This window comes from Epinephelus fuscoguttatus, linkage group LG11 (genome assembly GCF_011397635.1).
Source record: "Epinephelus fuscoguttatus linkage group LG11, E.fuscoguttatus.final_Chr_v1".
Classification (NCBI taxonomy): domain Eukaryota; kingdom Metazoa; phylum Chordata; class Actinopteri; order Perciformes; family Serranidae; genus Epinephelus; species Epinephelus fuscoguttatus.
Window position 1 is genome coordinate 10,766,749 of NC_064762.1, and position 27,282 is coordinate 10,794,030.

The 27,282-nt window shown below is 42.7% G+C and overlaps 1 protein-coding gene across 2 annotated transcripts in view; it reads left to right on the plus strand.

Annotated features, from left to right (window-relative positions):
- The window catches only part of med23 (mediator complex subunit 23), a 33,201-nt gene that overhangs the window by 2,634 nt on the left and 3,285 nt on the right, over positions 1–27,282 (plus strand). The window contains exons 3-30 of one of the 2 annotated variants that reach the window (XM_049589583.1): positions 201–288; positions 378–502; positions 2,499–2,610; positions 2,825–2,923; positions 3,034–3,135; positions 3,231–3,300; positions 3,649–3,761; positions 5,998–6,093; positions 6,860–6,877; positions 14,650–14,856; positions 15,655–15,798; positions 15,973–16,118; positions 16,249–16,494; positions 18,060–18,202; positions 18,512–18,686; positions 18,916–19,079; positions 19,196–19,320; positions 19,424–19,629; positions 20,916–21,096; positions 21,182–21,352; positions 22,628–22,844; positions 22,976–23,085; positions 23,236–23,362; positions 23,896–24,061; positions 24,148–24,220; positions 24,315–24,529; positions 24,645–24,765; positions 26,634–26,765. In XM_049589583.1, coding sequence (XP_049445540.1) covers positions 201–288; positions 378–502; positions 2,499–2,610; positions 2,825–2,923; positions 3,034–3,135; positions 3,231–3,300; positions 3,649–3,761; positions 5,998–6,093; positions 6,860–6,877; positions 14,650–14,856; positions 15,655–15,798; positions 15,973–16,118; positions 16,249–16,494; positions 18,060–18,202; positions 18,512–18,686; positions 18,916–19,079; positions 19,196–19,320; positions 19,424–19,629; positions 20,916–21,096; positions 21,182–21,352; positions 22,628–22,844; positions 22,976–23,085; positions 23,236–23,362; positions 23,896–24,061; positions 24,148–24,220; positions 24,315–24,529; positions 24,645–24,765; positions 26,634–26,765 — 3,892 coding nt within the window. The remainder of the gene's footprint in view (positions 1–200; positions 289–377; positions 503–2,498; positions 2,611–2,824; positions 2,924–3,033; positions 3,136–3,230; positions 3,301–3,648; positions 3,762–5,997; positions 6,094–6,859; positions 6,878–14,649; positions 14,857–15,654; positions 15,799–15,972; positions 16,119–16,248; positions 16,495–18,059; positions 18,203–18,511; positions 18,687–18,915; positions 19,080–19,195; positions 19,321–19,423; positions 19,630–20,915; positions 21,097–21,181; positions 21,353–22,627; positions 22,845–22,975; positions 23,086–23,235; positions 23,363–23,895; positions 24,062–24,147; positions 24,221–24,314; positions 24,530–24,644; positions 24,766–26,633; positions 26,766–27,282) is intronic. The other variant, XM_049589584.1, reaches the window with a different exon arrangement.

Here is a 27,282-nt window from a genome sequence, read left to right on the forward strand (position 1 = left end):
TTTTTGTCAACTGACAATTACTTGGTTGCTGCCGCTGTCTGACAGATCCATTACACAGCTTGTAGAGAAGAAGGTGTACAGAAGAAGGTGTAATGTTGATAAGTTACACACTTTATATCAATGAAGAAAACAATATGTTAACATGCACAGTGTAAAATGAGATGCTGCAGGCTAAAATATCAATTGTGTTGTTGTTTCAGGATGTTTATGGACACTCCAGAGGATGAGAGGACTAAACTGATCAGTTGTCTCGGAGCCTTCAGACAATACTGGGGGACACTACCACAGGTGTCTAAACACACAGAGACACACACACACGCCTGCACAGTAGATGATGAATGGATTGTGTTGTCAATTCCCTCCATGTCTTTCTGCAGGAGTCTCATGAACAGTGTGTGCAGTGGATAGTACGGTTCATACACAGCCAGCACAGTCCCAAAAGGATCTCCTTCCTCCACGACTGCCTAGCAATGGCTGTGGAAACCAGTCTGTTACCACCCAGGTACACACACACACACACACACACACACACACACACACACACACGCTCACACACACTTAACAAAGGCCTACAGTATGCATGAATTTACACTCTGTTATCCAGTTAATTTGTTTTATGTTTGCCAACCAACCAGACTCAATTTAAATCAACTGGAACATTGTCATTGTGAAACACACTTCATTCAAAGTTGATAGAAACAAAATAAAACTCACAAAAAAATGTCTTGGTTCCTCTTTCCACTATTCCAACAATCACCAGCTTTGGTTTGGTTGAAATAAACCTTTAAATGTGAAAATATGCTGGCTCTGTGCATGCCTAAATTACAGTTTAGTCTGGAGTCTGGTGAGTTTGGCGATGGTGATTTCGGGGCTGTTTCTGGTCAAACAAAAAGGTCAGTCTCTGTTGGGATCCTTTCCATAATGTTGTCAGACACTTACAGTAATAATGTGAGCCTGTCAGTAGGGATAGGAATCGTGAATCAAATTGTCCAGTCCATTGAAATCAAGCCTCCCAGTTTATCAGTTCCTTTTGTCAATGCTGGCATGTCTTTTTTAATAGTTGCACAAAACAATAACATCAAACTTATGCATCTACACTGCTGGAAACAAAGCAAAAACGAGTCATGGTGGAGAGGAGAAAACGTTCCAAAGCGTGGCTTCATTTGCTGAAGAAAGATGACAACAGGCTACCTGTTATATCTGTGAAATGATTCTTTCAAGTAAGAGCAGTTTACTGAAACAAATTTCTACGAAGCACAGGCTTAAATTCCAGGAAATTCAATGTTTTTGACTCTCTCTGCATGAGTGCCTCTTCTTCCCAACCGAGCAGCACGTCCGTTACAGAGAGTAAATGATTGATTGATGAATAATTAATCCAAAGTACATGTTATTTTACTGCTCAGTCCTCAAACAGAATACTCTGCCTTCTGTCCCAGGCCTGGCAAAGAAACAAGAAATGAACCTCATTCTCAACTTCATCTAAATTATACAACAAACAAATTCTGTCCTCATCTGGGGTGACGTTAACCCTTCCAGTCTCTGAGGCTAATGGTAACGTTCTTGAGCGCAATTGTGCACACAGGGATCTTTGTCTTTTGTTTAGATTATACTTCACATGAGGTTCCACATTGTTGCTAATATTCTATGTTATAGTAATAAGAGCACCATGCAGGCAGGCTGTGCTTGACTAAGAAAACCTCAATGAAAATGAACGCTGTACAAATATGTTTTTATTTAATCTATTTAGATCATGTTTAAAACATTTGTGCTGAAGCTGATACCAGTGCATGCCTTTTTTTTTTCCAAACAGAAAATTAATAAGGAATCGATGAAGAATCGGGCTGATAAACAGACTCGATAATGCCATTGGAAGCAATAAAAGCTTATCAATTCCCATCCCTACGCCACTACTAAAAACAAACACTTTTAGGGCCTGTACACCGTACGACGGTTGGAAAATGTGAGGTCGGGCGCTGGGCGCTACTCTTGTGCCTACTCTGTGCCAACTTTAAAGAGCGCGGAGGCAGTTTGTGCCTGACATTGCTGAGCAACCCTAATAAGCACCATATCACAGCCTACATCCCAGAAATCCTGAGTTCAGAGCTGATCATCTTCCAGGTTCTTAAGTGTGTATTACGCCTAAAATTTTGTCCGTGGAACAGATGTAAGGCTCTGGGCAGCTCTGCACTAGAATAATCAACTTCTCCATATTTCCTCACACACTTAATATTTACGGATGAAATGAAAGCCGTCTGCTGGCTGTGATTGGCTGTTCCTTTTACTTGACATACGGTAACGGTACTTGACATAAGTTTTTCCATTTACTCACTGAGACACAAAAACAATGACAAAATAGGGTTCAGGGTGAAAAATACTGAAATTATTCGACTCTTTAAAGTTGTGAAATAATACAAACACACTTTGTGTACTCTTATTTATGACTATGTCTGTCAGTCGTCTTAATCGTCCATCTAATGAATCTCTTTGTCTGTCTGAAGGATGGTGTGTGTAGCTCTGATAAGCTCGGACAGTTTGGAATGGGAGAGGACTCAGCTGTGGGCGTTAACTTTCAAACTGATTCGCAAGATCATTGGAGGGGTGGACTACAAGGTCTCACACAGACACACTCACACACACACACACACACACACACACTCACATAAGCACAGCTGAGACAAATTATTGACAAACTCAATGAGAAGAAGCTCTTGAATAAAACATTTTCAGATATCCATTGTCATAGGCATCCTTACAGATGTCAAATGCTATTTTCCATCACTGGATGTGTTTTCATTTAATGTGTGTATGTGTGTGTGTGTTTCAGGGTGTTCGAGACTTGTTAAAAGCCGTGCTGGATAAAATTCAAACCATTCCCACCACTGTCAGCTCAGCTATCGTCCAACAGCTTCTGGCTGCCAGAGAGGTCTGTCTTTAACTTATTAAATGCCATTATTTGTGATTTATCTTTTGCTCTGATGGCTTGTTGGCTTGTAGCACACCACATCTATGGATTTAATGCTGTGTGTGCTCCAGGTGGTAGAGTACATCCTGGACAGAAATGCCTGCCTCCTGCCAGCCTATTTCGCCGTCACAGAAATCAGAAAGCTGTATCCAGAGGGACAGCTGTCACACTGGGTAAGCTCATGTTTCGTGTGTATGTGTGCAGCTGTGTCATGTGTATCTAACAAATCTTTCAATTTCATTTTCTTTATTTCATTTGGTCTCTGCAGCTTCTTGGCAGTTTGATATCAGATTTTGTGGACAGTTTCAGACCCACTGCCAGAATCAACTCTATCTGTGGTAAGAGACACACAAACACACCCATGCCGGAAGCTGACAAAATATTGATCAAACAGATACCAAGTTTTCAGTTTAGCTGTGCTCAAGGGTTCTTGTGTTTGGCAAAGTCACTGTCATGCTTCGCCGAGGCTTTAATGAAGTCCAGTCCTCCTTGAAACCAAAGTGTCAACTGAAGGGGAAATCTGATCTGAAGGGGGAAAGCTGAAAATGTAGACACAAGACACACAAATAGAGCTGATTGATGCCACAGATTTATGATAAAGTCGTTGAGTGAAGTACACAGTTCAACTCGTTTACTGTATGTGCAGTGTGATTGTTCAGTAATTCATGGTGTTAATGTGTCCACAGGTCGGTGCAGCTTGTTACCAGTAGTAAATAACAGTGGGGCCATCTGTAACTCCTGGAAATTAGACCCCACCACTCTTCGCTTCCCTCTGAGAGGCATGCTGCCGTTTGACAAGGTATCATATCATCATGTGCACTACACAAACATTTACACACATGGTTATCATGACACAAGAATTAAAACTTTGATATACTAGTAGTTAGGGGTGTGCCATATCATCTCATTCATGATATTACCGGTATATTTTTTATAATTTGAAAAATTCATATCGTGATACTCGCGGTATTTCGGCTTGTCGATATATTGACGTCACTCGGTTACCCACGGCAACAACAAGCATGGCTGAAGGCGAAATTATTACGGACTCCGTGGTTCCTAAAAGAGGAGCAGCTTCAGTAGTGTGAAATAAACTGCGGCGTCCTGAATGTTTTATGAACAGCCCCGGACTTGTCAGACTCTTTTAGTGACTTGCAGCTCAGAGGGAACTCATTCAGCGGCTCCTCTGGCAGCAGCACAGCGTCTCTCCCTGTCCTCTCTCGCCAGCTTCTCCAAATCCACGATTCAATTTCATTTTCAATGTAAACCTTTTTTAATCAGCACTGTAGACTATGCTATTGTTAGATGTTCTAGTCGTGATGCGTAAAGATTAACAGATCATAGGTTTTGTTCCTTTACAGCTGTTTACAATATCATATTCTCCTTTATAAAGATAGGCTGCACGGTATCAAGTGAGATATAACCACCGTATTTTTTTTTTGGATGTATCACACTAAGGCCGTATGGTGAAATCTGAGAAATTTATTTAACCAGTCAACTGAGAACAAAAAGAACAGCCACCAGAAAGCAGAACTGTGCTCTACAGCAACAGGTTGAGTTTAACCAACCATATCCTTGCTTCACAAACTGCTGTTTGACTGTCAATGATGTGTTTCTTGTTTACATATTTCACTGAGAAGATGAATGTTGCCGCACCACTGATTTCCGTGAAGCAGGAGGATTTTCCAGTTCCATAATTGTTATTCTGTCACTTCCGACAGGAGCCATAGTGTCCCAAAAAGTACAGCTGCAGGCTAATAATAAACTACACTATGTCATCTTTTAAGTGTTTTTTTTTTTTTTTCTTTCTTAGGGCACGTGCAAGTAGGTGGTGGTTTTGATTGATTTTCGGTTTAGAGTTGAAATTGTTACACCCCTATAAGCCACAAAAAAGGGGATAATTTTTCACTCTATTTTTTAAATTACCCGCACACAGTGTTGGTACAGAACAAGTCACTGGGTGCATGCCTCCAGGCACGTTGTGGGTTTGCTGCTTTAGAGAATGTGGTAACAGCCCATACACTGTCTAAAATCACTATATATCACTTTAACTCACAGCATTCACTTGTCTTTATCTGGACACATTTTCCCCACAAATGCAACATACTAATGTTTTAAGCACGAGCCTATAGCATTTAACATTGTATAAATTAGCCTCGTAGATAGCGATCTTTTCCTCTTCTCATATAAAACCAGGGACAACAGCAACATTTAACAAAGGTAACGTTACATAATTCTGCTCCATAACAACTCACAAGGTTCACTGACAAAACAACTGTCTTACACTAAAAATGTTTTCCAAACAAATACAACATGCTAACGTTATTAGCACAAGCCTTTTACATTTTAGCCTGGTGAATAGTGAAAATTTCCTCTGCTCATATGAAGCGTATGAAGCCAGGATTCGTTTCCACTGAGGGAAATGGTTGCAGCTTACAAAAATAGACAGGAGGTCTGCGTCGCCACTACGTGTAGTTACATTCCTGGGGAGGTGCACGTCAAGCTACGGCACTAAAAAGTGTTGATGGAGAACTTGTGAGTGAGTGGGCCGGAGCTGTGCGGAGAGTGTGAGAGAGGAGAGATGCACACTGGTGTGTGTCACATAACGCAACTTGACCCTATATTGATATAAACAATGTTGTCTAATTTTCTATCGTTATATCGCCCACCCCTAGCAGGAACTCAGTACTGAAGCTTCACTTCTTGATCACTACTGTGCAGACTCTGGCTCCAAATGTTGAAGATGGCAGCGGCCTTATTTTGACTTCATTTTTGTACAGTGGGAGGAAATAGAGATGAGTTGTCCATCGTTATACACAGAGTATGGTACAGCCTTGGGTTGAAAATCTGATTGTAGATCTATTTTTTGTAACTTCGTACTTCCAATACTATCAAATGTATAAGTAAAGAAGATCGTATTGTTTTTAACTTGTGGTACTGAAGAAATATTCATACTTTTGACAACCTTATTAATCACACGCACACACAAAAACAGTAATAAAATGTTATGCTTTGTTGTGTTTTTCTGTATGTAGGACCTGTTCGAGCCACAGACGGGCCTGCTGCGCTATGTGTTAGAGCAGCCATACTCAAGAGAAATGGTGTGCAACATGTTAGGACTCAACAAGCAGGTATGACAACCTCTTCTACTTTTTGCTCCTTTGATTCTGAACCACCTGTCCTCACTTTTCCTGCCACTTTGACTCTCTTTATTGACTACCCCCTTTCTTTTTAATTTTTACCACCCACCTCTCTGCTCCCTTTTCCCCCTACCTGCTCCTGTTGTTCCTTTTTCCCGTTGTCCGTGTTTTTCCTTGTTGTTCTTTTTCTTTTTGACTTATTCCTCTACCTCGTCCTGTTACCCTCTTTCTGTTCGTTTTTACCTGGTTCTTTTCTTTATATTCCTTTCTGTTTTATTTCCTGTTCCTCCTCTCCACCCTCATCTCTTTTGACACCCCTCTCCTCCCTTGTTGCCCTGGTAACACAGCTATATAAGACCATATGTTAAGCAAGCCAATGCTGTGAGCTTGACCCATAATGCACTGGTGTTAGTTTTCCCTGTTGGGTTCATGCAGTTTCAACTCAGTCCAGCTCACTGAGCATCACAGACACAGTTTGACCAGCTAAGCAATAATCATAACCAGAAATCTGTGAACAAATTACCCAGAATCCAGTTTGTCTGTTTGAATTGGCTGAGTTGATGCTAACTGTGCTGAACGGACAGCGAACAGCCTAGCTCCTTAGTCACCACTTTCTCTCTCTGTCTCTCCTTTTTTCCCCTTTCTGTTTCTTTCTCCTTCTTTCTTTGTTTCTCCCTCTTCCCTCTCTCTGTCTATCTTTCTCTTGTCCTCTGGTTGTGTGTTGTGTTTGTCTGTCTCTCTGCCATGCGCTCTCTAGACTCTGAACATTGCCCAGGTATGTCGTTGTTCCTCTTCCTGGTCACCTGACCTGCCAACTAACCAGCCCATTGGACACTTAGCTTTTTTTTTTTTTTTTTGACAAAAAAAATGGGAAACTGGACAAAAAAGAAAGAAAACTTGAGATGGAGTGAAGAGAAATGCTACAGAGCTTGAGATTGTCACAGCAGGGCTTCATAGAGATTGCCAAATAAATACAGAGCAGGTGCACAGAGAGACAAGCCGGCAGATAAAGGATGATAGAGAGGCAGCAGCAGGCTGATCGATGGACAGGCAGGCAGTTTGTGTATGGATCATTAACCATGGATGGTTTGTTCAAATAATAAGGTTGTGTGCAAATTAAATTTTCTGTTTGCTTCCTTATCTCTGCGTTTATCAGGATGAGTATACAGTACAATACAATACAATAAAATTGTATTGTTTGAAGCCACAGATGGCGATGGCCAGCATTGAGTATCTGTATATCAGACAACATTCTGGGCAAAACAAGTAGTAAGTGATCCCTCCCTGAATAGAATTGCCTTCTTATGATAATGGTGCAGGATTTAATTAAAGAAAATAAGCCAAAACTAACTGGTCATCACAACAAATCCTTGCAGGGAGGGAATAGTAAGTCAGCTCTGTTAGTGTTTTACTGCTTGGATTTATGCTCTGTAATGCTTTAGAAACATTGGATTTGCTTGTTATGTTAATGTTTATTATCTCTACTTTATCTACTGATATTGTTATATGTGTAATTCTTTGTTCTTATGTAAATTTGCGGTGTTGTGGATCTTTTGAAATGGGGTTGTATGAGGCAGTTATCCATCAAAGAAGCAGAGAGGAGTACTATCACAGAAGCTAAGCAATGTACCACTGTGGACCTAATAAAATCAATAATAGTTTAAAAGTGTATGCTATATTTAGAGTATTGTCACTCCTTCACCTTGACGCCGACAGCCCGCTCCAACAGGGAAGCTGTCAATGCCTTCAGTTCCCAATCTGTGCTCTTGTCAAAGCCACCAGACTCCATTGACAAAAACAGTAATTTTAGCACTGACCACACGAACTGCTGCTGCCTCTATCAATTATTTTGTCTGTGTTATTATGTGACTTTGGTGAATCCAAACTAACCATTTAAAACAACAAAGTGACATCATAACACAAACAAACGAACTGATGGAGGCAGCGGTCGACCAGCACCTCTTGTGTTAAGTATGTTAAATTTGTGTTTTTCTAAATGGTGTCTGGCTTTGAAGAGAACAATATAAAGGCCACAGTTCCCTGTTCCCCGTGTCTGGCTGACAACAATGAAAAGTGCTGAAATTATTCTAAATATACTATACTCTTGAACCTGCTTCTGTGGCGATGCTTCTGTCTGTTTTTCAAAATTGGAGGCGCAACCACCGCCATCTACTGTATGTAACACACTGACTGTGGATAAATGCCTCATACAACCCCACATCAATAGATCCAAATTACCTCTTTAACGTCAACTGAGCTAACTGACACCCATCATACAGTTTTTATTCCAGATTGAGACCGTCAGAGTCTCTAAACTGTAGTTTTTGTCAACAGAAAACAGTGTATTCAGTCCCAGCCTGGTCTGTGGTTCCAAAGTTTTTCTGATTTAAACCCTGCTGTTGACATTTCAAGTTCTGCTGCACTGCATGTATGAATGTAGTCTGGTCCTTGCCTGTCGTTAGCAGGGTCCTCTTGTGTCTGACCTTTTGCTGCTTTCTGTTGTGCTGACCTGGGCAAAATCACTCGATTTAGACTGAACAGTGGTCTTGACTCGTCATTATGCTTTGCAATTGAAGTACACTACAATAGCCACAGGAAGACCAGCTCTACGTCCCTGTCAGCAAGTTTACAGTGTGTTTATTTTAAGTCAGGATCTCATTGATTTTCTGATTGTCATGTCTTCTACTTTGACTCTAAGCTAACTTTTTATGCAGCAGTAAATTAGTGAACTTTATTCCTACGTATGCAGCCTGTGCTGTCCATTTAATTAATTGCATTTAGAACATGATAAAGGGTCCTTAAATTAGCAGTGTGTAATTTGTTATGTTCATGCTCTGCTAACTTCATTTTTCATTCCTTTATAAACCTGTCCACTTTCTAAAGAGTACCTCTCTTGTCCTCTCTTTCCAAGTTATAGATGGAGTGATATTTTTGTAATTACAAAGTTTGAGCAGCAGCGCACAGGTTTAACTCATAAGTGCACAGGCAGCTTAAAAACTAGAAGACATGGCAAAGTGTGGATAACAAAGCTAAATGCTCCCTATGGCAATTCTTTGTTCTGTGTTTTTGGCGAGTGTTTTGCCCAGGTTGGCTGATTCTGATTGGCTGTGTGAGTGGATGACTGAACTCTGACCTGTGTTTTGTGATGTTCAGTGGTTGACACGTGGTTTCTTGTGATTTCTTTTTTCCCCCTCCGGTTTATACCTTATGCATTGTTTTTTTTGTAGCAACAGCTTCTCTGCCCATTTATTTTAAACTAGACTTTACTATGCGGATCAATTATAGACATGATTGAAGAGGTCCTAAATGGAAAGGTTAAACTGGTGTCACTTTGTCAAGCATCTATGCCGTTCAATCATTATAGTTCGTTAAAGGAGCTGTATGTTACATTCAAAGCATTAGTATGGCAGCAAATCAGTATTTCCTGGAGTAGTGGCAGAAAATGAAATCACGCCCCCTCTATGTGTGGTGTTACCTGAGATTCTCCATTCATTGTTTTATTTGATGCCCTGGCTGCGCATGCATGCGAGTCCCTTGTGCGTATAGCTAACTGCTGCTGCTCTGTACTGGGCTCATATGTTGGTTGCCTCTGATAACGGAACAGCGTCACCGGGGAATCATTGCGCCCACCCCTTGTTGCCCCCTCGTTAACACTGTTATCTCTGTCAGCACTGTTGCTGTTGTTAGCACTGGTAGCTGCTAGCTGCCAGCTCAGCCACCTCCATGTTAAGAGCCCTGTGTAGATGACCTGGGAATCCTAAATACTCGGCTTAGGTGGTATGTAACTGTTCATATCTTCACCAGGGTACACTGTATGATTTCCAGTTTAATAAGTACATGAAAGAAACTCGCAAAATGTCAAAAAACATATCTTTCTTTATCTATTTTCTTTATTAAACAGAGAAATACAACTTTTCAGATTCAAGTTTCTCTCAGTCACAGATCTACGCCATGCTTAATTGTCTCAAGTTACAATTAAACACTCTTAGTTTAGTTAGTCAGCCTATTGTTCCAACAACCACCAACTCTGGTTTGGTTGAAATAAAGCCTCAATTAACAGGTAAATGTGAAAATAAGATGTTTCCCTCCCTGTGGTCTCTCCGTCCCCTCTGCTGTTGCAGGCATGACACGGCTAGGTATTTACAATCGGTCCTGTTACAGTAAAATTTCAATTAGTAGCCGGAGCTATTATTTGCTTAAATCACTGAGAGCGTTATGACGATCTTTTTACAGCACTTGAGGATTACGACACCCGACATAGTGACCTAACACCACTTTATCTTGTTAAAACAATCCTCACAACTTGGATTTATTTTTATGAAAAACCCATTTGATTATTTTCACCAGTGGACTCTTACAGATTAAAGGAATACGAATAACTTGTCGGGTAATCGAGAAATGGACGCATTCTGATTTTATGACAGTTTCAGAGAAAGGGAGTCGCCTTTTTTTCCCCGTCATACCAGTAAATTTGAACGAATTACAATCTTCTATGATGCTCGTGGTTTCAGTAAAATAAACTGTGATTGAATTGTGGAGAATCTAACCAAGCTAACAATGTATAGCATCTCCATACTGACAGAGGTTTAACATTTATAATTGTATGCTCGATCTAAACAGCTAACTAACATCAGCTCCAGTGGGTAGCCAACAACCTGTTTTTATACATCCAAAGAACTTCTATAAAAATGAACTTGCAACCAAACCAGGCGTCTAATTAAGACAAGTTTTTATTTGTCAAAATGTGTAGCTGCACTGGGCTAGTTAAAGGGTATGGGCGTTAAACTGGGACTAGGCTTGTTACCTCCGCCAAGGAGGTTATGCATTCACCGGCGTTGGTCTGTTTGTCTGTTTGTTTGTTTGTCTGTCTGCAAAATAACTCAAAAAGTTATGAACGGATTTTGATGAAATTTTCACGAAAGGTGGATAATGGGACAAGGAACAGATGATAAAATTTTGGTGGTGATCGGTTGAAGCAAAGTGGATAAAATAATAAAAACATAACCTCCTTGGTGGAGGTAATAAAGTATCGTCTGACAGCCTCAGCAGCAATTTCAGTTTCTAAAGACGGTGAAAATAGCGCCATCTGGTGGCCGGAAATCACATCTAGTTCTCCTTGCTAAATATTATTGTAATTCTAAAGTTGAAATTAATGTTCTGTGTTGGAAAAAAAGAAAGTGAAAAATACAAAAAAACCATTATATTCTGTGTTGGTACAAAATAAAAACCAAACAAATACACCACAGTGTCACCATGGTGAAGGCATATATAACCTAATAATGATAGTGATGCACATAACTTAATTGTGATGCAGGCTGCAAAATCTGATGCAGAGTGGGAGGGAATATCACCTACTTGGCGGAGGTCTGCACTCTCTGAGTGCTTTTCTTTATCTCCACTACTGGCACTCAGCTCAGCTGCCTGTTGCACCACACTGACCTCTGGAGGTGCCTGATGAGCACTGCATACAAAATATTCACAGTACAGCCTCTCCGGTATGAGGTTAAAGATGAGCGTCTTTGTTTTTGACAGTATCAAACATAATACTGTCGGGAATTTTAAATACCCTGGTATACTGTAATGCCGTGATGCCGCTTAAGCCTAATACATATGCTCTGGATATCATATAGAGCTCTATTAAAACATTCTCAGCTCGTAGGATAAAAGGTTTACACAGATTAGTACTTATTAAGATAAAAACTACTACTGAAAGCGGCATCTCAAGCCACAACTAACAGTGTGACCCTGAAAAACACAGTCTGTAATGAGCTGTCAGTGGCAACAGTTGGTAACTTGTAGTGATCACAATGAGTTTGAGATAGATACTAATTTGGAAAAGAATGTATTTGCTTTTGGTTTGGTTAAAAACCAGCCGCTGGTGTGGTTTTACTGTTGCTAGGACACAGGCTTTGGGATGTAACTAGGTAAGCCACTGGGCTGATGTCTTTGTACAGTAGACGGATGGTTTGCCTGTGGATCCTTTCCTCTTTCTCTCTTCTTTCCTTTGTTTTTCTCTTGCCCTCTCTCTTTCTGTGTGAGCATGTGTGTGTGTGTGAGTGTGTGTTTGGTGGCAGAGGAAGAGAAGTGACGGTCAGCAGCTTCACAGCTCTTCTTCTTCCTCCCAATCACACCACCTCTCCACCTTCCTGAGACTGGTTAGCCTGCATGCAGGAATGTGTTGCACTGTTTGGTTTGGTGTGGTGTTTGATGCCGTGCTGTGTTGTTCTGTGTCATATTGTGCTGCTCTGTGCTGTGATGTGTAGTTTCCTGCTGTGCTGTGACCCAGTTGTGTGAAAAAGTCCTACAGTGGTAGCCACTGCAGAGATCCACACTCCTTCTGTCTGTCTGGTGGGTGAAGTTTCCCATCATGGGTTAATAGGAAGATGTCAGTAGTTTTTAATATTTCCAAATCTACGCCGACTCCTGCCTGTGCAGAAGAGTCCATGTGGCCCATGTTTGAACATTTTACTACATAGCCAGAGGTCAGGGTTTATATTGTGAGGCAGAAACCGTGCTGTTAATCATTCACCAATATGGGCTTTAAAGGGATAGTTCAGATTTTTTAAAGTGGGGTTGTATGAAGTACTTATCCACAGTCAGTGTATTACTTACAGTAGATGGTGGTCAACACACCCCCAGTTTAAAGAAGCAGGCAGGAGTACTGCCACAGAAGCTGAGCAATGTAACTGCTGTGGACAGGGGGCAGTAAAAACTCACTATCAGTTGAAGTGTGCACTATATTTTGAATATTTTCATTGCTTTATGTTGCCATCAGACAGCCCTCTCTGACAGGAAACTGAACTGAAAGTGACACGTATTTATGCTTTCTTCAATGCACAGCTGCCCCCTAATAGCCGACCAGAAAGGTCATTAGTTGGCAAGATTTCATTGGTTGCTTAGTCACAGAAAAATCAAACAATCAAGCTCCATCGCGTCAAAGTAAATCGAAACATCCTCTAATTTCCAGGGCTGGTACCTGCGGTTATTCCACAGGCTAGTTAATAACATGTCGGGCAGGAAATCCAAAGTGTGGGATCATTTTGAGAAGGTGAAGGACGAACCCAAGGTGATATGTAAACTCATCTTCATTGGTCGACTACAAACATGACGTATCATCTGAAACATGGAAGTAGCTACATGCCCATTAGCCCACAGCGTCATTAACAGGTGGCTCGCTCAGTGTGTGACGTGCACTTGGAGATAAAATATAGGCCTATATTAATGAAGCTTCATTAATATGGTTTTGTGTTTTTCTGTAATGTAGCACAGTGTTAACAATGTTACTGATACTATTCTTTCTCACACCTTCAACTCAAACCATTGTGTTGCCCCGCCCAAATTATAACATTTAATAATTAAGTTAATATCATAAACATGTGGGCGACTAGTCGACTAATGGCCCTAAATGACGACTGTTGGCCGAATAGGAAAATTCTACCGGTCGAGGCAGCAGTAGACCAGCAACTCCTGTGTTCAACAAGTTTTTGTCAAAGGATTCTGGCTTTGAAGAGAGCAATTTAAAAGCTTTAATTCCCTGTTGGAAAGTGCTGTCTGATGGCGATGTAAAGGCGTGAAAAGTCTCTAAGTACAGCATACACTTAAACTGATACTGATTATTTTAGGAAATTTTTGGGAGGCTAAAATAGATTTTGCTGCTGCCCTCCTGTCCACAGCAGTACATTGCCTAGCTGGCGTGTCAGTACTCTGCCTGCTCCTCCAAACTGAAAGCGTAGTGACCACCATCTACAGTAGGTAATACACTGACTATGGAGAAGTACCTCATACAACCCCACTTCATAAAATCCAAACTACCCCTTTAAAAAATAAAAACCTGCCTTCCCTTCCCTATCCGCCTCCCTCTGTCTCTGTACTCCCCCTCAGCCATTTTTTCTGACTTGATTCCCTTCCCTCCTTCCCTCTTTTCTCCCCTCGTTCATCAAAAGGTTCACATATTATGTACAGTTCAGTGCTAATTTGCCGTACCTAAAGCCTCAAATATCATAACTACCCATGAGTACATGAACCTTATTTTGTAAATGGTTCACTCACTTCATGTAAACCCTTGGTGGAAGATTGCAGGAACCTTTTGCGTGCACTGGAGCTGCAGCAGAAGATTTGTCAAAAAGGTTTAAATTACAACCTGGCATATTGCAAGAGCTATTTGGACACTTAAATTTAGCAGCTGTTCGTGCATAATAACATCAAAATAAAATGACCAGGACATTTGCAGATAAAGGTAAATGGTTTGCCCAGCTGACAGAGGCAGGAAGGAGGTGCTGTGCTGCATGGAGGTGATGGGAGAAGTTAATTTGTAGAAACTGTGTCAATTAACATGAAAATGTGTATGTGAAGTAATTAAACTGTGATCTTCTACACATTCTCTCCCTCCCTCTGTCTGTCTCCTCCCTTCCTTTCCTTCTGTCTTTTCACGTTTCCTTCACCCCTTTTCTTTTTCTCTCTTTCCATCTTTCCTGTCTCTGTTTAACCTCCTCTCTCTCCTGCCCACTTTTTTCTTTATCCTTTAACACTCCCATCCTCCCCCGTCAGCATAAGCAGCGTTGCCCGGTGCTGGAAGAGCAGCTGGTGGACCTGGTGGTGTACGCCATGGAGCGCTCCGAGACCGAGGAACACTTTGACGCCGACATCGGAGGAACCAGCCAGCTGTTGTGGCAGCACCTCTCGTCACAGCTCATCTTCTTTGTGTTGTTTCAGTTTGCGAGCTTCCCTCACATGGTGCTGTCGTTACATCAGAAGGTAAGAGGAAGGAGAGGGGCAGAGGAAGGAAGGGTTAATGATCCTTATAATTTGTAACTGGATTTTGGTACTTACATATATTTCGAAAATACAACATGTGAAATGTTTTTGTCAGAAAGCACACAAATTAAAAATGATTGTAGACACCTATAGAAGACAAAAAAACAAATGCCCTCTGGAACATATTTTCTCTGAGAGGTGCTGCACAGCATAAATGTGTGTGTATGATTATATAGGTGCACATGCTGACAGGAGCTACAGAAAGACTGCTGTGATGTACGTAGATGAATGATTCCATCAGCCGTTTGGGCCAAAGAATGTGCGCTCCCTCTCCGTGGACTACATGTGCCAAAATTTCTAAGATTTCATTTTGAATGGTGTCAGACATGCAGTTGTCTCTTTGCCAAAGTCATTCACATCCCCTGGGCAAATCATACGTCTGCTCGTCACCAACTCTGTCATAACCTGCCATAAAACTACATCTGACGGCTGCACCCCGCATTGGAAGTCCTTCATGTCCAAGATATTTTATGGATCTAAAAAGAAGCGCCAAAACTGTCAAAATGGGAATTTTAGGGCCTTTCTTGGCCTGTTCAGCCGCTCCACACCATTGATTAGCTTCCCCTACTGCACATGTCTCCTCAAGTGTAGCTGATCCAAACCCCTTGCCCTTACCACCTCTGAAAATTGTAGATGAAAACTAATTTAAGTCAGATTTTCAGTGGGTGTTTAATGATCAAACAGGTATCAGCTGATGTACCGATCTTTGTTGAGTTTTTTTTCTCTCTTTCTTTGTAGCTTGCAGGTCGAGGTCTCATTAAAGGCAGAGACCACCTGATGTGGGTTTTGCTGCAGTTCATATCAGGAAGCATCCAGAAGAACGCTCTGGCCGACTTCCTGCCTGTAATGAAGCTCTTTGACCTGCTTTACCCAGAAAAAGAGGTACGCTTCTGCCAAGAAGCTGTGTTGGTTTACTACGATCATTATTACTCGTGCCCCATTGTGTGCCCACGAGTGTTTTTACTGTCTGTAGTAATGGTAGAAGTTTTTTTTCTGTAAGTAACAATTTAAGAGGCAGTACCATCAGACTCATCAGTGTTTTCTCTCCCACAACAGTGCATCCCAGTTCCAGACATTAACAAGCCCCAGTCGACTCATTCTTTCGCCATGACCTGCATCTGGATCCACCTGAATCGCAAAGCTCAGAACGACAACTCCAAACTACAGATACCCATACCACACTCTCTGAAACTACATCATGAGTACGTACCTTTGAAATATTGGACCCTGATATACATACTTTACATCAATAACTACTTCATGTGTACACCAAAAAAACAGCACCCAGTTAACAGTTGAATAAAACCTGCTGCCCTCCGTCTTATCTGTCAGGTTTCTCCAGCAGTCGCTGCGCAACAAGACTCTGGGCATGTCCGACTACAAGATCGCCCTGCTGTGTAACGCCTACAGCACCAACTCAGAGTGCTTCACTCTGCCGATGGGCGTTCTGGTCGAGACGATCTATGGAAACGGATCAATGAGGATAAACCTACCTGGTACCAACTGTATGGCGTCAGGCTCTGTCACACCGCTGCCCATGAACCTGCTGGATTCACTCACAGTGCATGCAAAGATGAGGTAACAGAAGCAAAGGATGTAGAGATGTGTTAAAGGGTAAATTCAGTGTTTTTCAACCTGGACCCATTTTTCCAATGTTTTTGTGTCTAAGTGACTAATGGGAACAGTTTGGTCCAGTATTGAGCGAGAGGGCTGCAGCCGACAGCGGCAAAACGTCCATTAAATGTCCAGTATGTAGGATTTAGAGGACTCTATCGCCACAGTTGATATATAATATTCATAACTATGTTTTCATCAGCTTACAGTCTCCTTCAAATAAGAATTTTTCGTTTAATTTACTTAGAATGAGACGTTTATCTACATATGGAGTGTGTCCTCTTCCATGGGTCTTGTCATGTTGCGCTACAGTAGCCCAGTATGGACAAATCAAACACTGGCTGTAGAGGGGCTATTCGCATTTGGCCACCATAGTTCTACTGCACACTTGGCACATGGGCAGGTTTTCAGTTCTGCAACCTCATCGCAAGATGCTACTAAATCCTCCACACTGCACCTTTATAAGTGCTTGTTTTTGCCACTGATGGGCTCAGATTGTTATTATCCCTACAGAGAAAGACCTCTTTGTTCACGATTAGGATCCTTCTTGTTTTACCAGAAACACACCCAATGTAAAGTCTACAGAAACATATAAAGTTCAGAAGTGTCTTGGTTTGTCTTTCCACTGCTCCAGCAATCACCATCTCTGGTTTGGCTAAAATTAGGGTTGGGCGATATGGACAAAAATCCATATCTCGGTATTTACAGGCTGACTGGCAATACACGATATATATCTTGGTATTTTCTACGAGAAAATTGTCTGCGTTATATACCTTACTATGATCCACCTCACACAGCAACTAGCAGTGCAGTGCTGTACTGCATCTGTGCTGCTGCGGTAACTTCATTCATCTCAGAGTGATTTAGCGTAGCACGTGCAACATACACGCCAATGTCACACTGTAGACTAATGAACAGACAGGTTAAACAGAGGAGCAGCTCTGTGTCTCTCTGAATGTTGATGGAGAACTTGTAAATTAATAAGCTGAGAGGAGAGATGCGCACTGGCCCCTGTATCAATATAAACGGTGTTGTCTAAATTTATATCTTGCTTAAAATGATGCTGGCTCTATCCATGCTAAAATGACTGTTTATGTAAACGGAGGCTGATGGTGATTGTGATTTCGGGGGCTGTTTCTGGTTAAACAAAAATGATCTTACTCTCAAACTAAAAGGTCTGTCTGTGTAGGGATGCTTTCCATAATGTTGTCAGACACTTCGAACAACAATCTGAGCCTGTCGGTGGCAAAAACAAGCACCTTTACTGGACGTCTATTGACGGTGTACAAATGCCCCGAGTGGTTAAATTATAGCCTGTTTCTGCTGCTGCCTGCTGCAGCCTTCTCGCTCAGTACTGAACCACTTTCAAAAAAATGTTGCTCCCATTAGTCTGAGACAGAAACAAGGGAAAATAGGCTCCAGGCTGAAAAATATTGAAGTTAACCTTTAAAAATAAGGCTGAATGAATGAGTGATACAGAGATTAAAATGCATTTAACTGTCTCCTTGTCCCTCTCTGCCTGCCTCCAGTCTGATCCACAGCATTGCCACGCGGGTAATAAAGCTGGCCCACGCCAAATCCAGCATTGCCTTGGCCCCTGCACTGGTAGAAACGTACAGCAGACTGCTGGTCTACATGGAGATTGAGTCGCTGGGCATCAAAGGATTCATCAGTGAGTTATAGAAACATTTAAATTCAGCACCATGTTGAAAAGTTCAGATGCAAAGACCGTGCTCTGCATACCTCACTTCAGTATGGCATCATTATGTTCCCTGAAGACAAACTGTTTAGAGTCACAGGACAGAATATGTAGGAGTGTTTCAACTCCTCCAGCATGTCCCCGTCTCATCTGTATTCAGCCGTCACTGCTCGTCCACTGGGCATCATTTTGATCAGACTGGCTCTGAACATCCGTGTCTGACACTCGTCTCCTGGGGCGGCAGACACACGGTGAATAATGTGACACACTCTATCTGTTCAGGCCAGTTGCTGCCGAACGTGTTCAAGTCTCACGCGTGGGGAATCCTTCACACCTTGCTGGAGATGTTCAGCTACAGGATGCATCACATCCAGCCACACTACAGAGTCCAGCTTCTGAGTCATCTGCACAGTCTGGCTGCTGTGCCGCAGACCAACCAGAACCAGCTGCATCTCTGGTAATGTGGGCTCAACATAATTCTCTACAAGATCACTCATACTGTCTCTGCTGTCGCTGCTAGGCATGTGATGATATGAACATATCATGTCACACTTATCCTGGACAAAGTAATTGTGATTCAGGATATTATTAATGAAAATATGCTTAAATCTCTTAAAATGGCACCAAAACCGTCATTAAGAAACACTTGGAAATGATGAAAATGGTCTCTGTGTCTCTGTCCTCAGTGTTGAGAGCACAGCTCTGCGGTTGATCACGGCCTTGGGGAGTTCAGAGGTGCAGCCTCAGTTCACTCGCTTCCTCAACGACCCAAAGACGGTTCTGTCAGCTGAGTCTGAAGAGCTGAACCGAGCCTTGATCCTCACTCTGGCCAGAGCCACACACGTCACAGGTAACACTCACTCTGCTTTTACTCCTTTTAATTCTTCTTTTCTTCAGGTCTGTTTCCCACATCCTCCTAATTATATTACTTAAGTTTCTGCTTTGTGTGTCTGTCTGTGTGTGTAGATTTTTTCACAGGGTCCGACTCCATCCACGGGACATGGTGTAAAGACATCCTCCAGACCATCATGAACTTCACGCCTCATAACTGGGCCTCACACACACTGTCCTGCTTCCCTGCTCCACTACAGGTGCACTCGCAATGACTGACACTGACAAATTATCTCAAGTCTCGAGTCAAGTCATTATTACAGGTGTAATGACCTCCACCTTCTTTCTCTCTCCTCCTCTCAGGCGTTCTTCAAACAGAACAATGTTCCTCAGGAGTCTCGATTCAACCTGAAGAAGAACGTGGAAGAGGAGTACAGGAAGTGGAAGTCCATGGCCAACGAGAATGACATCATTACCCACTTCTCCATGCAGGGCTCACCCCCGCTGTTCCTCTGTCTGCTGTGGAAGATGCTGCTGGAGACGGACCACATCAACCAGATAGGCTTCAGGTTTGGTGCCATTTTATATCTCTACAGATGCACTTTTACAGAATCCACACCACTGTATGAAAATTGACAGTTATCGTACCGTACACATTCGGTATTGAACCCCCCCCCCACACACACACACACACACACTCATGCAGTGGAGAAAATGTCAGAGAGAAGCAGGGCTCATGTCACCAGTCTCCATCCCCTGCTGAAAAACAAATTAAAATCAGCAGCGTGGGATTACTCTGGATAGCCAAAAAATGAATAGAGCTTGTCCTCGAGGACGGATATCCAGTTTGCAAAGTATATGTCTCACATAAGTCTGATCCCTTAGGGAAAAAATACGTGAACGTTCATAAAATCCGGCATCAAAGTCATTTTCCACATCATCTTTTTTCCCTGTTTGAGTTTTTCCCTTATCTGCTGTGAGGGTCCAAGGACAGAGGGATGCTGTACGCTCTAAAGCCCTCTCAGACAAATTGTTTTTTGGGATATTGGGCTTTATAACTAAAATTGAATTGAAATCCTGCCTTGTTTTCTCACGGCAGCATTTACAAGCGGACCAGATAAAATGCTTGCGTGAGAAAGCGGCTCTTGATTGGTCAGAATTTCCATGTAGGAAAAATCCAGGAAGTAAACAAAACGTTGAAGAAGAGTACATTTGCAAGATAAATGTGACACTTTCTAATGTCCAGGTTGGAACACGTTCTCACCACAAACGAATCGCACCAAAGTTCATTTGTAACCGGGCTGAGACCACCTCTTCAACAGGGTCTCGGCTCGGTTGTTTTGGTGCACCTGAGTGTGATTGCTGTGTTCACACCTGCCCAAACGACCAGCACTTAGGGGGCAAACGAACAGACAGTTACCATATTGTGAAAATGTCACACTGTCACAGCCCTGTTTTCACACAAACATCCAGTAACAGACACACGAAAATTAAAACTTTTCCATGTTTAATTTTGGAGCACCAGATGAAGTAATTAGAGTTGATTCTGATCAGCAAAAAAAATATATTAAAATGTCAAATTAAAAACAAATCTCAGTGAACTGACTTAAATTAATTACAGCACGTTCCCATCATTACCACATTCTTCCACGTTACAGCGTCCCTGACACCACAGAGCGTGTTTTGATGAAGCATGTGGTAATGATGCGTCTCACCACTGATGTTCTGGCATTTTTAATGTACACTAATTGGTCCCAAGTCTCTAAACAACATCTGTGACTAATTAATCCAGTGGGAGTACACAGTGTTGTTTTAGGATGATGTTCTAACTGCAGCCTGATTTTGTGTCCCTCAGGGTCCTGGAGCGTATTGGTGCTCGTGCACTGGTGGCTCACGTGCGAACATTCGCAGACTTCCTCGTCTACGAGTTCTCAACATCAGCTGGCGGACAGCAGCTCAACAAGTGTATTGAAATACTGAACGACATGGTGTGGAAGTACAACATCGTCACCCTGGACAGACTCATTCTGTGTCTGGTGAGGAGACACGTGCATACAGACAAATATAATATACTATAAAACAAGGTCTGTGTGTCTTACCTTTCTTCTTCTCTTTGTCCAGGCGATGCGCAGCCACGAGGGCAACGAGGCTCAGGTGTGTTACTTCATCATCCAACTGCTGCTGCTGAAGCCCAACGACTTCAGGAACAGGGTCAACGATTTTGTCAAGGAGAACGCTCCCGAGCACTGGCTGCAGAGCGACTGGCACAACAAGCACATGAGCTACCACAAGGTACAAAGAAAAAAACACCTCAGTATAAAGTTCCTCTTGATAAGCAGTGGTGCAGTGTGTATGTCTAGGACCTTTATTGTGAAAGTTCGTTTGCAGGCCTTGGTTCAGACAACAGAGCCTCCATGTTAATATTTTCTTACCCTCAGAAGTATTGGTGCAACTCAATCCTCAGCTATACATTAGCCTAACAGGAGCCAACAGCAGACTGGCGGCAAGTGATATTTTAGCAGGTCAGCTGATGTCTCACACCATAAACGGTGCCGCAAAGCTAGGATCCCTCAAGATGATCAGCTCATGGCTCCATTTAGATACACAAAAAAACATCTGTAGTGTGTGTCTGTGAAACTCCGACACTGACAGGAGAGGAGCAGCAGAGCAGAGCGCCCCTGAATAACACCAAAACATAGCATTTTATGACATGACTATTTTGGTACAAACATTTACCCACCAGTGTGGCGGGTAGCCCGCTGAGATTTACTCGCCAAACGGAAAATCTACCTGCATTTTGTGCTTGACAGGTGTTTTTTTGGACCCTGCTGAGGGGCTTACGTAACTGTAAGAGGGTTTGAATTTTTATGACTCACCTATTTGAACTTTATTCAGGCTTAAAGTTATGAATAATTAAGGGTGTTGCCACTTTGAGTGACTGGTCGCTACCTTGGTAACAACTCCATGGAGGTCCGCGCGGACTAAAAGCGAATGTCCGCAAGCCCTGTGTGCGCAAAGCTCAGATTTTACGACCGCACGGACTCCGCTCCGCGCACCAGTGTACACAAAAGACTGCTCGGTATGTATTTTTCACATCGCCATGACAGAAACGTGCAAGAATTGGGGGTAATGTAGTGTTTCACGGACATTTTTGCAGGAAACTACAATGCGATCGACCATGCGGACATTCCTCGCGGAGTCCGCTACGCTTATAGTGCACCCAAGTCTGTGAGCACCTTAAATTAAAACCCTTGGCGCACACTGCAGCACAATCAAACAGATGCACATGTTCAAAAGCTTCTGAAACTGACACACATATTTGACCACACTAACAGACTGTAAATGCACCATGCTAACCAAGCTAGCAGCTAGTGTTGGGGTTATCTCCACCTTCTTGTCCAAATATTGACACTTTTGGCTCCAAAAATCCAAGATATAAAGGTCAGAACCCCAAACTCAAGGCTTCAGAACAGGAGTCCACAAACCAGTGGGTGACGTCACGGTGTCTTTGTTCCTTATTTTTATACAACTTGTGGTCTGCAGTCATAAATGTTTGTTGTTCTCCAGAAATACCCAGAGAAGCTGTACTTTGAGGGACTCGCGGACCAAGTCAACCCTCCCATGCAGCTCCAGCCTCAGTACCTGCCCATCTACTTTGGCAACGTTTGCCTGCGCTTCCTGCCCGTCTTTGACATCGTCATCCACCGCTTCCTGGAGCTACTTCCTGTCTCCAAGTCTCTGGAAACACTGCTGGACCATCTGGGGGGGCTGTACAAGTTCCACGGTGAGTAAAGGTGTCTTAAAACTATGAGGACCGTGTGGATGAAAGAAAAACAGCGATAAATCACATGTGAATGAGATGCATCGACGGTGGTTTGTGCACACTGATGTGTATTTCCTGCTGTTTGTGTGCAGACCGCCCAGTCACCTACCTGTACAACACACTCCACTACTACGAGCGACACCTGAGAGACAGAACCAACCTGAAGAGAAAACTGGTGCACGCCATCATGTCTTCACTGAAGGTAGGCAGAGGGACATCAAGGACAACTTATTGTTTATTAAAACCGTTCATCTGCAGTCGTCTTTTGTTGGTCTCAAGGTTTATACGTGTCATTACGAGTCTTATTTCATTTTATAGGCACCAGTTATATTTAAGGTATATTGTTTTATAGGACAATCGCACCCCAGGTTGGTGCCTGAGTGAAACCTACCTGAAGTTCGGCATGAACCCCCGAGAGGACAACCCGTGGATCCCTGATGACACCTACTACTGCAAGCTGATTGGACGCCTGGTGGACAATATCCTTCATTAGCCTCCGTCTGTATGTAGATGGATCTGTCACTGCTGTCTCCAGTCGACCCTGAGTCTGGCTAATGAAAAGTCCCAGGCTTCTGGGGCTCCTCAATAATATATTTACCTCAGCGCCAGTACTTCTAGTGTCCCTTAACACCTCTTAGCTTTAAAGACAGATAGAAAGTACTTTTCAAAATGTAGTTAACTTGATCTCTGGTCATTTTATTGCAGCCAGTGTAGCTGTTACACTGAGTGCCTTCTGTATTTATGCCCCTGAGGTGTGGAACTCACTGCCTCTAGATATTAGAAGCCCTTTTGGTATTTCACATTGCAAGTAGTTGCCTGTTTGACCTCGTTTGGGCTGCCTGTTTGTATGAACGGTGCTGTATACATTAAGTTCAGGTGGAGAAGACAACAGGATAACAGCGGCTGTTAGATTGTTATGAGCGTGTAATAAAACAGGGAAACATCACACATTCATGCCCCTGTTGAATCTTGTTTCCTCCAGTCATCGTTAGCCTCCTTAACTCCTTCTCACCCATGGCTGGAAAGTCACCTGGTCCCTTCCCCAACTGTGACTGGAGGTTCAATGAGTTCCCCAACCCTGCGGCCCACGCCCTGCACGTCACCTGCGTGGAGCTGATGGCTTTGGCCGTGCCGGGAAAAGATGTCGGCAACGCTCTGCTCAACGTTGTGTTGAAAAGGTACGACAGGCTTTATGTTGACTTTATGTGTTACTGCAGTATGTTCTGTATGAAGAGTCTGATAAGAATTATTGATTATGTTTTAGCCAACCTCTGGTTCCCAGAGAGAACATCACAGCTTGGATGAACGCCATTGGACTTGTGATAACCGCACTTCCTGTAAGAACACTCACAAAATATCGCAATTGTTTATGATTTGATGAATTCACTTAAAGTTTATTCAACATGACCACCTCCATCTCCTCTCCTCCAGGAGCCCTACTGGATCGTCCTCCACGACCGCATTGTGTCCGTGATCAGCTCTCCAGCGCTGACGTCAGAGACAGAGTGGGCGGGGTATCCCTTCGCCTTGCTGGACTTCACAGCCTGCCACCAGAGCTACAGCGAAATGAACTGCAGTTACGTGCTGGCATTAGCACACGCTGTGTGGCATCACTCATCCATCGGACAACTGTCTCTGATCCCCAAGTAAGGAAGTCTTCCTCACTCTGTCTTTATACTCTCCCTTCACATTATCATGTCCTTTTTTGTGCCCTCTAGGCCATGTTTAATTAATGGTTGTCATAATAATTTGTGTCTGTAGGTTCCTGTCAGAGACTCTGAAGCCTGTCGTCCAGACAGAGTTCCAGTTGCTGTACGTGTATCATCTGGTGGGGCCGTTCCTGCAGCGCTTCCAGCAAGAGAGGACACGATGCATGTTGGAGGTACACAAACGTTTGACCATAGATTCCAAGTGTAATAATTATAATTAAAACACATAAAAAAATGAACACTAATGTTCCCTCTAAAGGGCCAGTGTGTAATATTTGGCCTGGTTTATTGTCAAATCTGAATCTGAATATTCTACCCATTAATATGTTATACAAGTGTATAATCGCTATAAAATAAAATTCGGGTCCCCACTTGATACTGTAAACGAGAATGTGTGTACGGCGTGTGTGTGTGTTACGCTAGAAGAGTCAGCGTTTGGGACAGAGTCTTTTACCCCCTGGAGTGTTACCGGAGTTTTTGGAGTGCTCAAATAAACTGGCCTTTTTCCCGAACGCTCCTCTGGTCTCCTGCTCGTGAGGGATTCATTACACTATCGTAACATGGTTTAGATTTCTAAATAAACATTCACCTCGTCGCTAGATAGACCTACTCCTGGAAAACTCGTGTCTACGCAAGGCTTTTTGTCCCTACGAGGCCACCGTCATTTACCCGACGGGAGGGGTGAGCGAGTGAGCCCTGCAATCTAGAATTTGACCACTGATGTCACTGTTTTCAACCCATTCTACACACTGGCCCTTTAACTAAAGTTTAATGCTTTCCTTACACCAAACAACTTTTCAGTCAATTAACTGTCGCAGATAAAATCAGACATGTTTAATATTATTTTAAGTTTTGCTCTTGGCTCATGCAAATAGTTAAGTTCAGTGACTTGAACATGAGCCCTTCACACACACACGCACGCACGCACGCACACACACACGCAGATCCCACGTCAGGGCCACAACGATTTCCTTTAGTTTGCTGGCTTTGTTTTTATACAGAACAAAACTATGCAACCATAACAACGTTCCAGTGTGATTTTAGATAGCACGCTGGCCTTCCTGAAGCCAAAGAGGTGTGACGTGTAACGTACGCATAGGGCAGCGCTTTTTTAACAATTACTATCATTTACAATCATTTACCGCCCCTGTTATACGGAGGTTGATCTCATCTTCTGCTCGGAGGGTAAGGAGCTCCTGGACCTCATTGTCTCCCCAATTTGCAGACATTTTTGGTTACTATTCTTGTTGAGTTAGCTGCTAACTGCTGCTAGCTGCTTTTTAAATCTCCCCATGGTTGATCGTACACAACACATCGTCAAAATGTCACACCCATCCTGTCCTGCTGGCTGTCCCATTTACACAGACGTTAATCCAGCACTGTTACTACCCTTTGCTGCTGGCTTCTGCAGCTGTACCTTTTATACTGAATGGCGCGGTGGAATAATGGCATTATATTCCTGGGTTGAACAGGTGATGCAAAAGGGCTACAATTAACAGCTGCACTCTCTTTGGCACCAAACAAACAAAAATTAGCAAAGAGTAGACTGGGTAGACTGTAAACATGGAGGGGGCTCTATGGATGTGAACAAGTGTCAGTTCTCTTGTACTGAGGAGAAACTGGTGGAGCTGCAGAGCAACTGACTAGCAATTAATTTTTGAAACTGTTAGCCTCTAATTCCCACGGTCACCTCCCATTAAAATAGTGCAGCAAACCAACAGAGGCTGGTAACAAATTGAGGAGACAAAATCCAAAATGTAGAGTTTGTACACGAAGACAGTTTTATCTTTATAGATTATATTGATGCTGAATTGACAAGAACACTGTTGACATGACGTCTCTTATCTACTGTTTCTAGAGTCATGTGCTTTTCTGGACACATAAGGAATTCTTGATTTGTCATATTTCCTAAAGGGAGTTTGGCGTAATATTTCCCACCAGGAGCAGAACAGGAAATAATCTTGAAACTAGTGAATCTGCAACATCTCTAGTCTTCACCTGTGAGAGGGTGTCAGATTTAGCGTGTATTTGTGTGTTTCAGATTGGTGTGGCCTTCTATGAGATGCTCCAGGCGGTGGACCAAAGCTGCCAACATCTCAGCTACATGGACCCCATCTGTGACTTCCTCTATCACATCAAATACATGTACACAGGAGACAGCGTGAAGGAGCAGGTAAGAGTCTTTTATTAAAACAGAAAATTAACCATAAATCTGACCGTACAGCATTTAAAAGCTTTTTTTTAAACAGCAGCAGACAATAACAAACTGACAGAAAAACTAAAAATGGAGGTTTTTGTCACCGAACCTTTAACTAAGATGACATCTGTGAACTCGCAGCTGCTCAGAAGACAGTTTGGCGTTTTTATTTTCCATTTATAGCTTGAATCTGTCACCTCCTGAACAGCAAGACAGCTCCCCGCCAGTGTCCAGACCTGACACCAGAGTTAATTAGAGGAGATGAAACTGTACTTCTATTTGTGCTCCAGGCTCAGACAAGTGTACTTGAATTGACTTTACAAGTAATTAAGTTAATAGAAAAAGCTGCCACTGAATACTGAGAGCAGTTTTAAAGGGACAGTTCACCCCAAAATCAAACAGTCTAGATTGTTTTGGTGTGAGTTGCTGAGTGTTGGAGATATCAGCTGTAGAGATGTCTGCCTTCTCTCAAAAACAATAAAACTAGATGGCA